At 32.2% G+C, this 16,050-nt stretch overlaps 1 protein-coding gene and 1 long non-coding RNA gene across 2 annotated transcripts in view; one reads left to right on the top strand and one right to left on the bottom strand.

The window, feature by feature from the left end:
- Positions 1-4,902, top strand: part of LOC133320401 (uncharacterized) — a 35,040-nt gene extending 30,138 nt beyond the window's left edge. The window contains exon 2 of the long non-coding RNA XR_009753772.1: positions 3,642-4,902. This is a non-coding gene — a long non-coding RNA (uncharacterized LOC133320401). The remainder of the gene's footprint in view (positions 1-3,641) is intronic.
- The window catches only part of LOC116769200 (homeotic protein ultrabithorax), a 71,135-nt gene extending 62,737 nt beyond the window's left edge, over positions 1-8,398 (bottom strand). Inside the window, exon 1 of the mRNA XM_032660231.2 lies at positions 7,581-8,398. Coding sequence (XP_032516122.2) covers positions 7,581-8,037 — 457 coding nt within the window. The 5' untranslated portion in view covers positions 8,038-8,398. The remainder of the gene's footprint in view (positions 1-7,580) is intronic.
- Between the last annotated feature and the right edge of the window lie 7,652 nt (positions 8,399-16,050).

The raw sequence follows: 16,050 nt of genomic DNA, 5'->3' as shown, positions 1-16,050 counted from the left end.
TGACGGACAGCGTAATGTTTTATGTATCTCAAGCACAGCAAAAGGAAACACTCATTACAATTCTGCATGGACGACGCTGATTCTAACATTCGTGCGCAGACAGATAAACACATCTCCTGTCTGCGTGCGAAAAGTAAAAGCTAATCCTCATCTTAAGGCGAAGCTGGTTATGGTCGACGATCACCGGTTATAGCAGTCTTAGCCTTAAACACGTTGTACTAATTAATATACTCCCAATAAAAACTCGATTTGCTCCAGACGTTATATTGTAGATCATAAATCGACGGAACGTGTGTCGCATCGAATGGCTGGAACTTGGTAGGTTAGCTTCGTCAAATTGGACTGCGGTAGGTCACGGCGTCCCAGCCGACACTACATACATAATGAACACTACAATTCTTCTCACAACTACACCAGCTAACATGGTCTAACAGCTAGACTGGCAACGTCCGTTACATACGAATTTCTGAACTGTACTACGGTCTATAATTACGTTATAAAAGAACGCCGCCATTGATAGGGAATCGTGGATAACTTAATTTCGTTGTCCTGCGGGTTAGTAAATTATAATTTACGACTGAACATCGGACATCGACCGTCATGAAAAAACACAGTCTATAATAGAAACGTCCTTTTTTTCTTGCATGTATCGTTTAGTTAACTTTTTGACCATTTTGTAGAATGTCCTGTTCTACTATCAAGAAGAACTTCTGTATGCATAGTCGTCTCACTCTAAGACTTGGTTTTAACAAAAATTAAAAAGTTTACTTAGCTTAGCTAGTGCGGCTAAGCGTTTGGAGCGGCGAGATCTTGTTATAGATATATTTAATTACTAACCATATAAATAAGTAAAATATTATCGATACCACTCTTAAAACAAGCGATTAATAAAATTACAATATATTATCTCTGATTTACAATTTATGAATAATATAAAAATAAGTCTGTCACTTTTATAATATAAATATACGTAGTATTGTTTAATATTTACATTAGAAGTCTATTCTTAGTAATTTAAAATGCACGTTAATAGAAATATTATAGGTATTGAGTGAAAAGAGACAGGTATAGATCCGTAAGTGTTTGATATTAGAAGGGTTTATGAGTGAAGTATGTAGAGGGGCGATACATCATGGACATCGGCGCCAGCGCAAGCTTCCTTTTACCGCCGTCAATTTATCAAGTTCGGGACATTCTCTATAATGGACAACATTATCCTAACATTACTTTGGTGGTACCAAAATCTAAGGACATTAAAAATTTTGCCATGAAAAAGAAAAAAATGTTATTGCAACTTTCACCGACTCCGTAGGTACAATAAAACGCTAACAATCGGATCGTCTATAAAATTTTATAGCTACATAATTATCAGATTCCTACCGAAATGGTGTGATAAAGTTTAGTTATCGTTATAACGAGGTCCGATGAAAATCTTAGAGTGCCGTAACTGATCGGGCGGATTCGACTCGGGCTGTAAACACGTCTGATTGACTAACAATAATTAAAAAGTAGCGACTGCAAGATGCAGAGGTGACTGAACCGATCGCTGGCGACGATCTTACTCATATTATTCTGCTATTAAAGACAACATCGTTCGAGTTTTTCACGATTAAGAAGACACGGTCTTCATTATAATTGTGATATAGAGCTAGAACACTCTGAGACCGTAGACGCGGCGCTTAAAATTAATATGGGGTAGTATCAACACGATTAACCGACTTACTTTAAAAAGAAGACACATTGTTCTGTTAAACGTTGGTTTCGGCACGAAGCCCCTACTTCAGACTCTCATTCCATAACAGCATATGACAATTAAGAGCCTCCGCGAAAATAAACCCTGCGTCATTAATCCTAAAGCCCACCCAAACGGCGAGGGTGGAAAAATAGAATATTTTTAATTTTATGAAAAATGAACGTTTGCGGAATGAAATAAAATTTAATTTCGCTTGACTATAAATATTTTTGCATCAAACGTAAAGGTGGTGTGGCGAAGTTATTTATACGAGGTGTATGTTGCCATGCACTGTTTATGTGAAATTAAATATGGTTTAATAGTTTTCTAGAAACGGGTTAGGGCTCGGACAAATTAGGCGGGCGGTTAATAAAAGTGGTTAAACGCTTATGTATATTGACCGTTTATAATGACCGATGTGGTTTTTAATATTTCTGTAATACATTTACGCCACAGATCGCATTTGACATATCACGTAGTGTAAAAAGTATAAAAACACGTGGATATTTTTTTTGGTCCGCTGCATATCATCATGTATCAAAGTTTTATTTTCGTAGTCCGCCAGTGATTGTGGTTGAATCGTGCAAAATTATTAATTGCTGAGCAGACTTCATGAGATCCGACGAGGCTTGCGCTACACGAACGGCAGTAATATTACATTATAGTTGTCCGTAAAATCGTGTTATATATTTAATGTTTAATTATTCAATATATAGTATATTAAATTAACACAATTTTATTTAAATATATGTATATATATTTTATGTATTTAAATTCGATCGCGTGAACTAAACCTTATTTGGGTACGTGTCGCTGATTTTAATCGTTCTGAACTTACGATAACACCTTTAAACGTTATTTATACGGAGTCCATTTTAAAAATATCCCGAGCTATTATTTCATGGGAGTTGTATGAAGTGCAATCTGTGTTATATATTCATAATTACCTTGCCCTTTCATAATTGCGGGAACTCACGTGTAATTAACGTCGGCGTTGTAACTAGATCAAAATTCTCATTTGTTTCAAAACCTTAAATGTTAATGCTGTGAGGATTATTCCTACAAATAGAACTGTTCACCTTTTAAATATTTTATATATAGCTTAGGTACATCGGCTTTACAAAATGTTTTATTTGCTTTAGATTATATTAATTTTAATAGCTCAATGTGGTGTTATGCCCTAAATCGTCCCTCGGGCTAGCGGGCCAACCAACTCTGAATGTATAATAATACCTATTTATCCTTCGATGTCGAATAGCGTATGTATTAAATAATAATTAATAAATATATATGTTTCTTCAGATTGATGTAACTAAACTAAAAGTTAATTTTAATTCAATAAAAATATTATTTTAGTGCTAAAATTCGAAATAATTTATCTGACACCATATTTTAAATGTTTGACATTTTGTATGTTCTCGTTTTAACTTACGGTTTTCGCATGCGGGTCATTAAACCTACAATTATAGACAAACAAAATTGTTCGATTTCTCATCAAACAAAGAGCTCATTCGGTACAATTGTAAGATGTCTGTAGTCACGGTTTTATCTGAACCGATGATTTCCAATGCAACGCGTAATAACAGGACCTCAGTACACGGCAGATTCATTTACTTTATACTTCCATAGATCATACTGTGATAAATATTTAAACAAATTTCTGTTCTTAAAATACGTTACAATACTACAAACAAACAATAATGTTAATCGTGAGCAATGATTATCGCTAAATGTTTTCCATCTCACAATTTATACATTAAAAAAACTTGATCCATTATGTTACATTCGGCAACACATCTATCTCATTACAATTCATATATTTAATATAAATTAAAATAATTCTAAAACTTCTTAAACTAATTGATATTAATAATACATAAATATATAATGATATTATTTTATTTTACAGATCTCGGGGACACGTTAAAGAAAGCACAGCGCGGGCTCATCGTATTTATCACTTCACAGCTGCAACTATGATCGATATTAATTCAAGATGGCCGCCGGCTCGGGCTGGCGGGAAACGAACGCGTACGCACCCACTTGCACTACAATATTAAACACAACGAAATAACATTTTAACATGTTAAAACACAAAATGTAACAAACGTGCACTCGGCCACGAGCTTTTTGCTGCACTAAATATTTCAAAAAACCTTAAACGTATTCAAAACTTGAACGCCATAAAACATATCTCCCCCATTATTAGTTTATGGCGACTGTTGGAGCTATTATGTTGTTATTTTTGTGTGTACTGTGTTTGTTTTGATTGTGTGCGGTGGATGGGCCAATTTGGGGAACCATTACCGAAACTATTGACGTACAACGTCCTTTATTAACTGTTCTATTGACTTGAAACGTCTTGTTGGTTTTACTTACTGTTTGTTCTATATAATGTATGTTTCATATGTAGGAGTTGCTTCGTAATATGAAAATTGTAAAAACAAAATACTTAGGTATTGTAAGTACGAATGTAAAACGTAACATTTGCATTTAAAACACATTAATAACATTATGTGGAGCATTCTTCTGACAGGCCACATGACTCACAATGCGTTAGAATGCACTCTATAGGAATCAAAGATTTAGTGTTTACGACGGATGTTTACAAACTAACCGAATTATGTATTATAAGAATTTTTAAATTAAATAAAACTGTTTTTTTTTTTAACAAAACGATCTACTTATCTTGGAATTAATTTATATTCATCGAAAGGAGGTTGTATATTAATATAAAATAGCACTCATCGAATGTTGTGTTACCTGTATTTTTTGTTGACAAACTAGTCTGTTTGAATAGTAATATGTTGCATAGTGTTTGTACATCTAAGATATATTTCTTTCGTATGTTTTATTTAAATGATTACTTGTATTGTAATATCAGTATTTAAGTGTATATTTTGAAAGTGTTATAATTTTTATCAAATTAATATTGCGAGTTTATGAATAAAATCTATTTTATTAATTTCAGTATAGATACGGTATTTCTAAATTGACATTAAGACATTCTACACTGAAGTTATTTCCTCACAACACCATTGCAATGCTAATGCAATGGAAAATATGTTATAGCGAATAACTATACATATAATATTTCTTAAAATGTAACAGGTTTTATTGTATACAAAAAAATAAATGGCATATCCAAAAGTAAAAGTCCGAATATGTAATAGATGTTTATTGAATACCAAGTAGAGTATCTTACCGGCGAGCGTGAGTCACGCTACGAGAAACAATTTTGTTTGTAACTATATATATAAATATATATGCATATAAAAATAAAATAATTTAATTTGTTAAGATCATTAAGACCCATTTTGTTAATGTATTAATTTATTTAATTTTATATCTATCTTCGTGAGATTTTTCTGCTTATATGTGTAATGTAAGGGACTTGTATATAAAAAAATCTCAGTATCTTATATTACTTTTTATGTAACTAAAACATGACCGAATCTAACTCGTTCCGAAGTCAACTCTCCATGAAGGTTCAAACCACATTATCGCACGTTTTAAATAATTGAGGTGCGTCCATTATACCAAAGATTGGGCGAAGCATTTGAACTTACAAATTACAAGTAGGACCGCCATCTTGGACAATTTTAACATACTTTGAAATTGATTATACTCGCTAGAAATTGAAAAAAGCACGTACCTAGTGCGTACCTAACTGTGATGTATAAGGAATATTTTTGTTGTTATATTTTATAATTACGCACCTATATACCTATTAATTCACATCGGCTGTATAAGCCACAGTAAAGACAGGTGATATTTAATTAATTTTATTCTGCATAAAGCTAGAGGAATTGACATTTTCATGTCAGTCTATTTTGTTCAATGTTACTTTATTACCAATTTAAAACACTTAAATAATAATCATTGTTCTAAATGGTATTAATGAATAAAATATAATTCGATGAAAAACCGCTAGGTAATTCATTAAAGGAATTGTTTTGTAATAAAAATACCTAAATTGACCATATCATGTAATACACATCGAAGTAAATAACTAGGTGGTCATTACAATATCTCATTTCCCTTTAATAAAGGACCATTTAAAATATTCAGCCGCAAGCGAAATTCAGTCGCCAATTTTGGAACCTGTTTAGAAATTATAGGGTTAGCTCTCAGGTTAGATGCAACGCGAGCCTCTAAAGATTTTACATATGAAAAACATTCAAAATTACTTTTATCACTCAGATAATTAATTTAAATTTAGTCGCCTGTTAAAATATTCACCCGTTCCGACCGATAACCTGACTTATCTGTACAATAGTCTTGAAAATTTGTTATGAGAGACATTTGAAGTTGCAAATTTATTTCCACAGCCTTAAAATGTTATGCTTATTAAATTACCCCACCATAAGATGTGACTTTTTATCTTAATTTGGAATACATTAACATAATAATTATAAAACACAGAAACGAAATTCAAAATTGGAATTATAAATTATAATGAAGGTAAGAACAACACTAGCTTCATAGAGGTTCAAATGTATGAAACGGTCAGAGAACGTCGATGGACACCACAGATAATATAAAAAAATAGAATTCGAATTTCGAATTCAAATTATTAAAGATGGATTCGATTCTGAAGTTCTCGAACGGGCCACGGCCTTGTATTGTTTTCGCGGTCCGCGTTGCGTGAACCCGAGTGAAATATGGCCGACATCTCGACTACTTATTTAAGTTAGTTTTATTTTTTAAGTTGTGTTACTTAAATTTATCAAGTTGCATGAGTTATGAGAATCGGGACCACACGTGCGTTAATTACGATTTTTTTTCACAGGAAATTCCTAGATTTTTCTTTATCGCTTCCAACGTTATCCGTTTATGTGTAAATCATTTCTAGGCTATTATTTTATCGTCGTTATATAAAAATAACAAAGCATTTTATTTTTTCACTTATACTTTTAAGCCGATTTTTAAAAAATCTATTTATTGTTATGACTTTGTTAGTATTTGTTTGTAATTCGTATTGGAGGCGACTTCAATATGATACTATCTTTTCTTTAGTGTCAAGTTCGCATTCTGAAGTAGTTGAATGGTCATTTAAAGCTAAGATAATAATAATGCTCCCAAACTAGACCGGGCCATTGACCCGGGTTTAGCTGCGCCCGCGCTCAACACAGAGCCCTAAAACGTAACATTCTCTTAACAGATATTACTTCACCAATAAGATTTATTTTTGTACAAAATTATTTAAACCATACGGAATATTTATGTACGATTTAAAAAATTATTATAGTGTATAAAATCTTTTATATATTTATTTGTTCGTAAAATAAAGGAATAATAATTATTTCCGTAACACATTTATTTAATTTTTCATTTAAAATTATACTTCCGAATGTTATAAATCTCTTATGACGTAAAACATTGATTAAAAATATTAACATAAAACGAGATAAGACTCCAGACGGTTTTAAAAACAATCATCTATAATGGCATTCGAAAATTAAATATTATATTATAATGTTATATATCGCTGAAGCATTCTGTTAACATATAATAATGGGATAAACGTGTGTTTTAATAAAACGTCTTTATCACCGTCTGATAAATTTTATATGCGGTTTATTGTCGTTCAATAAAGTTTGAATGACACTCAAATGTGTCGCACTAATAAGGTGTTAACGAGGGATCCTTCATTTTATGTGATTTTTATTGATACTTATGTTACGCTACCTGCCATTCTTATTGGTGTCTTGTAGGAATGCAAGCCTTTTGATAAAAATCTAAACTATATGCAGCGTTTTAGTGTTACGGATATTCTTATTTACCGTTACTATTATAAATTTTTCTATGCAACCTTTCTGAGAGTGTTAATGTATGCGTGTCTTACCTGCTATGGCCATCCATGGGTAGAAGGTGTGGTTGGTTGGTTGATGTTGTACTGGTTGTGCTGAGGCCGCTGCTCCTGGTAGCGCACATTGGTTGCCCCAGGGTAAAGCTCTGCTGGGACTCGAGGATTCACTGTATCGGGCCTCCGGAGTACAGGCTGCAGGTCTCACCAGGGCTCCCAGTCCGGACCCCCAGGCCTCCTTCCCACCGTAGCCGTTCTGTTGGTCGCCCGCCTTCGAACAATCCGCCTTCGCGTATTGCTGTTCCCCCGCGTACAGTTTACAGGCAGCAGCCACTGATGCATCGTAAGGCGAGTCTTGCGGCCGGGGCTGGTGTAATGCGTGAGGCTGTGCGTACGTCAAGCCCAATGGGAAGCCGCGATACTGATCGCCACCACCGCCGCCCTGGTGCACGCCATGGGCTCCATAGAAACCACCCTGCTCGAAATATGAGTTCATTTTGCTCGGTCACAAACGTCACTCGGACAACACTTATGTCATCGCGGTCCAACGGCCTGATAACGCGACCTTCGTCCGTTGGAACTGCTTATTAACTTTATTAATTTGATTGCCTATCAAACGTCACTGGAGCGTCATAATGTTGAGGCGATAGAGGCCGCTTAACTTTTTACGATTATTTTACGAGGGCACGTGTTTATGGAGAGTGTTATAAGTTGGTCACGTGTAGGTCGGCGAGTGTCGTGTCAGTATACTGTGCTCGGTACATGCGACCCGTGCGCCGTCGAGCGAAGTTTTGACGCGTGTGTCGCGCGACCGTGCGAGCGACCGACGCGGTTCGACTCACGCAGTCTACTGACTACTGTCCAAGTGCCTACTGAGCGTTCGCTTCTCGCTGTTCGCTGTCCGCTGGTCGCTTGTCGCTTATCGCTCTCCGCTCAGCCACTCGCCGGCTCGTCCGCGCCGCCCCGCGCGCAGTTACCAACATCATTGTTCCATCCCCTTTTCGCTAATCACTATAAATATTATCAGTCACGCTCTTTCGCCTTATCACTGAAGCACGTGCCACTGGTACTGAACAACTCTAAGACCTACTAAACAAATAATCTAAACCTCTCCAAAGAAACAATAACACTCATAATGAGTTTACTAACAAAACATCAATTAGACGCATTTAAATCATTACATCTTTAAAGTAGGTACTTAAAAACCTCTTAATGTTGCTTATTGCTAGCAAGCAAAAAAAGTCACAAAAGGCAAAATAATGACCGCTACTGAAAAGTTAAGCCGCAAAGTCGTAAACTCATAGACGTACAATTAGTGAAACGGGCCACTAAAGAAATGATTTTACAAGCAGTCCTCAGTCGGGCCACAATGAGCTTCCAGTATCGTAACAAGGTGCTGAATAGAGTGAGAAGTCGTAAAGATGATTATTATTTCTTCTACTACCTGTTTTATACGAGCTCTATCCCCGTCTCTGTCTCGCGGATCGGATATCTATATGCCAGATAGAGACGGTCTCTGACAGCGGGCTGAGAGTAGAGTCGCTGGTGTCGTCGTATATATATCCGTCTAGCTCTACCGCGGTGTAGCGTTCCAGTAGTTCAAGACGCACTATCGAGGGGTAAACAATAGCGCATTATCGTAAGCACTCGGCCCGCGCGTTCAAATGAAGCCATCAAACGAATGAATGGCTCCTGACAACGACATCGTATTTTTATTGTACAACTCTTTAAACAAATATTCACTAACAAAAAACTTACGTTCAGATCGATTTTTGCATATTTAATATAATGCTATATTTTTATTATTTTTTCAATGTACTTATAGAAGATGACTACGTATCTATAGCTCAGTAACCTGTCTCAGAGATCTTGATATATGAGAGCGAACGAACTGTTGAAGAGCTGTTTTTTTTTTAAATTAAATTTAGAGTGATAAAATTTTAAAGAATAAAATATTAAAAAAAAAAAATTAATACATCAATTAAAATATTGTTTTTATTTTAAATGTAAATTATTTAAGGATTAATTAAAATGTTTATTTAATATAAAATCCGGTAGATTATGGAACGAGGCTTTATAGATAAAAAAAATTATTAAAAAAATAAATTAAGTATAATGATTACACCATCGTACATTTTTTATCATATAATTTTGAAGGATCAACGTATTTTAACATATAATTCTAAAACGTATGCGTTTTTATATAGAATATTTAAATATAGTTTTTCATGAATTTTTAAAGAGAATTTTTATGTAATTAACTCATTTCTCATTAAATATTCGTCATTTCCTTGTCATACTTTTTCAGTTCCTATCTTTCGTGTATCTAACCGAAGATCAACTGTATTTTTTTTTTGTAATAAAATCTTCCGAATTTTCGTATGTTTTATTTTAATATTAACGCAAGTAGCTAGTAGTAGTAGTATTGACATTTATATTCAATGAAAATACAAAGGTCATAAGTATTCAACTATACTTAGAAAGCTATTTATTTGTAGATATTGATGCTCGTCTTCAAAATATATTTTATTTTAAAGCAAGTTCTGTTTTAAAACCATTATGTAGATGTGTTACGATTTTTCTCTAAAACTCTGTGTAAAACATTTTTCAGAGGGAAGACTTTTTTGACATACACTCGAAGATGCATTACGAAACTTTGATGGCATAATTAGGTAGGTATCTGTATACCTAATACTCGTTCACAATTTTATATGAAAAATTATGTTTAAAAGTAATACACAATGTGTGCTCTGGTCTTATAAAAAATGTATATCTGATTATCTTTAAAGAATACCGAAAAGAACTAGCGCTACTAGCGATAATTTAAAGTAATTGGTTTCAACGGAATGAACATACTGATAAGGGTTGTATAGAACATGCATTAAAATAATAAGAAAAAATGCACTTTTTTCAACTGAATTGAATTGAATTCTACTCATAAAAGTCATTCCCATTAGGTACTAATCTAAAAGGATGTAGCGTTTCTTATTAGATTAAGGCTTCCTTAGTAGATAACTTAATCTGTCACGTTAGAATATCTTAATGATTTTGAAATAAATGTCTGTCTTCATAATTAAGAATCAATTTACATGTTTCAAGCAATAGAATAACAGTGGCAGTCCTGTTTTACTTATCTGTTTTTCGGAAATGTTAATTTTGAAAATATTCCGAAAGATGGCGCCACTGATCTTAAGTACGTTGAATATACAGCGTTTACTTTAAAGGTTTATTTTAGTAAAGATTGTTAATATACAATTCCGCAGGCAGTTTGAACATAACAAGCTTTTAAAATAGGAATGAAAATATACATTACAATATTAACTATACTCTTATAATAAATATGAGATAAAAATTATGCTATTATACGTCCATACCTACCTAAGTATCTACAGTCACACAAGGCTGCCAATCAAATAAAAAACAAACAATTGTCACACAAAACTACCAACCAAATAATGTATGTATCATTAAACATTTATATAAGGTATTTTATAATCTAAATGTCTCAATACGTGGTTCGGTTCGCATTTATCGTGTAATATGCGCGGGCGCAGTCGCGTGCCTTCGTCGTAAACACGATTTTTACAACCACTTTAAAGATCGTAAACGTCACGTGAATGAAACGTAAGTCGTATTCAGTGAGCACCGCGTCCCGTACACGCCTCCGGGGCTAAACATCCACATAAAATCGATGTTTTACGACACCACGTGCTTTGTTATTATGCGATCCTTTGGACTTTTATTGTATCGTTATAGTGCTGTTAAAATATCACTTAATACATATAAAGAGAATTATGTTCTCATCGTCTGTTGGTTCTAATTAAAGTTGATGTATTGTACGATCATCTCGTCGTAGATCGAACCGATCAAGCTTTTAGTGTCATATTTAAATAGCGCCGATTTATTTTGACCTCCCGCATTTTAGTGCCAATGAATATTTAATTAACTATGAAGGAAGTGTTATGTATTATATATTCTTATTTTTTATTTTCTAATGCGGTACTAGAGCCTTGATTTGGTTTAGATTAAGTACAAAAATTTATTAGTTTTTGTCCAACCGTGGACAAGAGAATTTTTTTACATACAAATACTCGTACCTTTTAACGTTTCAATATTTTTTTCGATTGGTAAATAGACGTGAAATTTAATTGATTAATTAAACTCCAAAAAAAAAAACTGTTTTACTAACATAATGATTATCACTAACTAACATATTAATTTTGTTATCTACCAACCATTGGTCTTACGTGAGAAAATTTGGAGATTTAAAAAGCCAATCACTATTATACAAACTCCTTAAATTTTTATGTTTTAAGTTAATTGGAAAAAAAATATTACGAAAGTTTTTAATATTTATATATATATGTACCTACCTGTGTTATATTTGTACGTCTCGTCCAGTTCAAGGTACTTGTTATATAAATTCCTTAAGCCTTAAATACCTGACTATTCATACAAACACACTGCTTAAGCAAATTATTCCTCAGATATGCCTTTTAGGTATGTACCTACATTAAGGTATCCACGTAGTTGGTTTTGTATCTCATGGCTTATAGTATAAATTTATAATCATCAAGCTCCCTACTCACATGTCAGAAATAATAAAGATATTGCATCAATTATAGTCTAAACTCCGATACAGAAACAGCAAAACATTCAGTAACGAAGTAAACATATGACTGTATTTATAAATAAATATATACTATAGGCTTTATTAAGCACAATAGAGCATATCAACTACACCTTCTTCATCTACCTACATTAATTTCTAAATAATAATGATAATATATATTCTACAACTAGGTACTTCTATGTCTGCTGTACATACAATGCAAAATCATTATATAAATAATTTAACTTACCAATATAGTACTTGATGTAACCAATATACTCTATTGTAGTATAAATTAAAGCTATGTACATAAGACACGAATAGCGGGTGATGTTCAGAGGGTATGACGGATTAAACTATATTAATAAACGTACATACATTTAGTAACCGACAATAAACCTTGGCAGTGGTTCAGCGAATCAATTGGAGAGTATAAATTATTTGAGTGTTTCTTTTAGAATTGGTTTTAGGTCTGTCTTTCAACATTAATATATACAGGAGTATATTTAATGGTGGACCGTTTTCACGTAAAACAAGGTGTAATCGACATCAATATGAAGAAAGATTTAAATGCTTATGTAAAAAATTCGTTAGTAATTACTAATTATAACTATTTATGAAGAAATACTTTAATGACTTCAGTCATAGGTCATAGGTCATAGCTGGTTTCGTATATATACTGCAATATAGTCTCTAACAGATAACATTTATTCAAAACATTAAACACTTTTATAAAAATTTTTAAAATTTTATAAAAATTTATTACAAATAAAGTAACTAACTAAAATTCTTAAAAATGTAAAATAATTTGTACGCAATTTAAAATAACAATACTATTTCTATTATAATTTTTTAGTGACAAATAATAGTAGGCAAATAGTATTAGTAATGGCAGGATTTCTCTGTATATATTTCTGTCACACAACGAAAAGACAAACGGTAATACCTCCTATTTTTTTACACCACATATTAAGTTCGAAGTTTACTTTTTCATATAATTTTAAAAACTGAATGCACTTGCAGGATGCAACTCCACTAGTTACTCCATCTATTGCTTAAAATATGAAACGAATATTCTGTAAAAATGTTTTATTCAAACATACCATTTTAAAACCGAAATTAAAAGTTGTTTTTTGACATGAAAAAAATAAATAAATTTCTTAAAAACCTTTATTGTCACATTTTAAAATTTGATTTTCATGCCATCTGTTGCTCAAAGCATGAATCTTAAGAATCGTTTTCTCAGTAAAAAAATCATTAAAAAAATATAAAACACAAAAGTAAAAAAAAGACATACTAATAAAAATAACACACTACTCGATTTTTAGAACCACAGAATATCTTCAAATTATACAAATTAAATAACAAAACATTAAAAAGTCATTTAATAAAACTACTTATCATAATATATTCGAACACCAAAACGTTTTGTATTCATAATAATTCAAGTTTATTGGTTTTTTATCGCTTGTTACGTTGTCTAAGAAAAAGTATCATTACCGCCAATAGAGTGACGATAACACGATCGTAAAATAGCGTTTTATGGCTGTATCCATCATTCGGCTGTATAAATTCATCAAAACACTTGTTAATCGTAAAATAAATCTTATTACATAGTAAAATGATGTTTAAATTGATGACAAGCGTTTTATTTTCGTCATAACAATAAAATTTATTTTTACGAGTTCTCTTAGTGCGGTTTGTTTTAGTGCCATCTAGCGGCGGCCGCTTGAACCACTACGTCACGGTACTTACTGACGTCATTTGATGGCGGCGCTTAAATGAATGGCGGTGTCGTTAATATGGACTCCACGACTTTGAGAACTCATTTGAGTTTACGATCGAAGACTACTCAAGATTTCATTTTCATTAAAAATAATCTTTTTAATGCAATTATCAATATTATTATCATTTTTTTAAAGAACGTGTTCGTAAGCTTAAACATTACGAGGCCAACTACACACCACTTCTCAACCTTATTAAGTACACATCTAATTGTAAGTACAAGCTAAACAATTATAAAGCGATTGTATTATAAGTAATCATAATAGCAAAACAAAATTATAATTAGATCTATGCCACCATGGATATATAAATAAGATGGAGCACCTGCGTACCTATAGGGAGTTAGTAGGTAAGTACCTACCTACATTTACATTTTTACAATAACATTACAATTAGGTACATTTGGTATACAAATATTTTACGAATTAAAACTTGTACCTGATGACACGTCTTATAAATGTATGAATATAAAGACAGGTGACTTCTTACACTTAATGCATAATTTTAACCTAAGCACTAATTAAGAAATATTATTGTAGGTAGGTATATCGTTACATAGAAAAAGTCAATTGACCGTTTACAAATACATACCTACAGCTAAAATATTAAAATACAAGTATTTATATATTATACAAAAATATATATAAAGGTGTATTTATAACATGTTCTATTTCCTCAATGAAATGGATGTTTGTATCAACATAACAATTAATTTCCGTATCTAAAATTAAATCAGGAAATAAATTACTCAAATTAATTTATTTTCTACGAGGTAAATATATTTTTATATATATTATTCCACTTGTACTACGTCCGTACAGATCGTCGTCCGCGAGTCGCGAGATCTTCTGTCGACACTCCGCACAATAAAGTGTCTCCAGAGCCCACACTCTTCCAATATCGGAATCATTAAAACGTTACTAACTTTACATAATTGTCTCATTCACGCACGTGCCTTATAACGACATCTCGCATCTTCCGTCCCTCTCGCACGCGGTCGTCAAAATGGCCTCCAAACGAGATGTTTTGAAGGAACGACGCTGACGACTTTTGTTGCTTGTAATGGGCGGGGCATGCACGCACAGGGACGGATTATGGTGGATGAGTTTATATTGATATGAATTTAAATAATTTATTCATTTAGCAATTATTTTAATGCGTTAAACATAAAAATTAATAAAGACTTCATTAAACTTATAAGAAAATAGAAAAGATAATTTCATTTTCAAGCGTCGTGAATATGTAAGAAATATAAATGAAACATAAATATAAAAAGTACTAATTTTTTAAATATATTCCAAGTGTTTTGTAAAATGCTATAAAAATGTGAAATAAATTTTAAAAGAAAAACATGTGAGCATTATACATTTTAATAATTAGTAAACAGAATACTAATAATAAAAAAAATGATCTGTCAGTTTCATAATTTCAAAATGATTTGTTACTAGAAGATTATTAAATATTGGAACAGGAATTGAAAATCGCAGATATTGCTCGTGACTTTTAAAAATATTTTTCAAAACCAATTAACATAAAATATTAATATTTTTACAATAAAAACTTATATATTTCGTAATAAATTCTAAATTAAAATCTTTCTAATGTAAGAGATTACTTATTATTTATTAAGTTTAAAAATATTCGCTTTTTTTTATTATAAATGTATATTTTTTAACAAACACAATACACCCCTGAATAACCGGATTTGGATATGGCGACCGATGCCTCGTGTGATGAACGGCTGATAGTTTTCCTTAAATAATATAATTTTTAAGTGTTCAGAGTATTCTATATGATTGTATTAATTGTATAATGAACTTAATCGAACAGTGTCAAGTGTTTGTGTTTTAAAGTAACATCGATATCGTTGAGTTATTAGTATTTTGGATATTTTCGTCCGCCATTACGAGTGCGTCGCGTAAACAGACGATGGCTGTATCTCCGTCTCTCTCACTCTCATAGAAAGAAACGAGATGGAACAATACGACGAGAATGTATGGTGGTATTAAATGAAAATAAAATATTGTGTAAATAGTACATTTTTATTATTATATTATTAAGGTATTGTAAATGTACGTTTATGTAAAAAAATATTATTAATTAGAATATGGT

Source organism: Danaus plexippus, chromosome 5 (assembly GCF_018135715.1).
Source record: "Danaus plexippus chromosome 5, MEX_DaPlex, whole genome shotgun sequence".
NCBI lineage: Eukaryota > Metazoa > Arthropoda > Insecta > Lepidoptera > Nymphalidae > Danaus > Danaus plexippus.
This window is presented reverse-complemented; position numbering and strand designations above follow the sequence as displayed.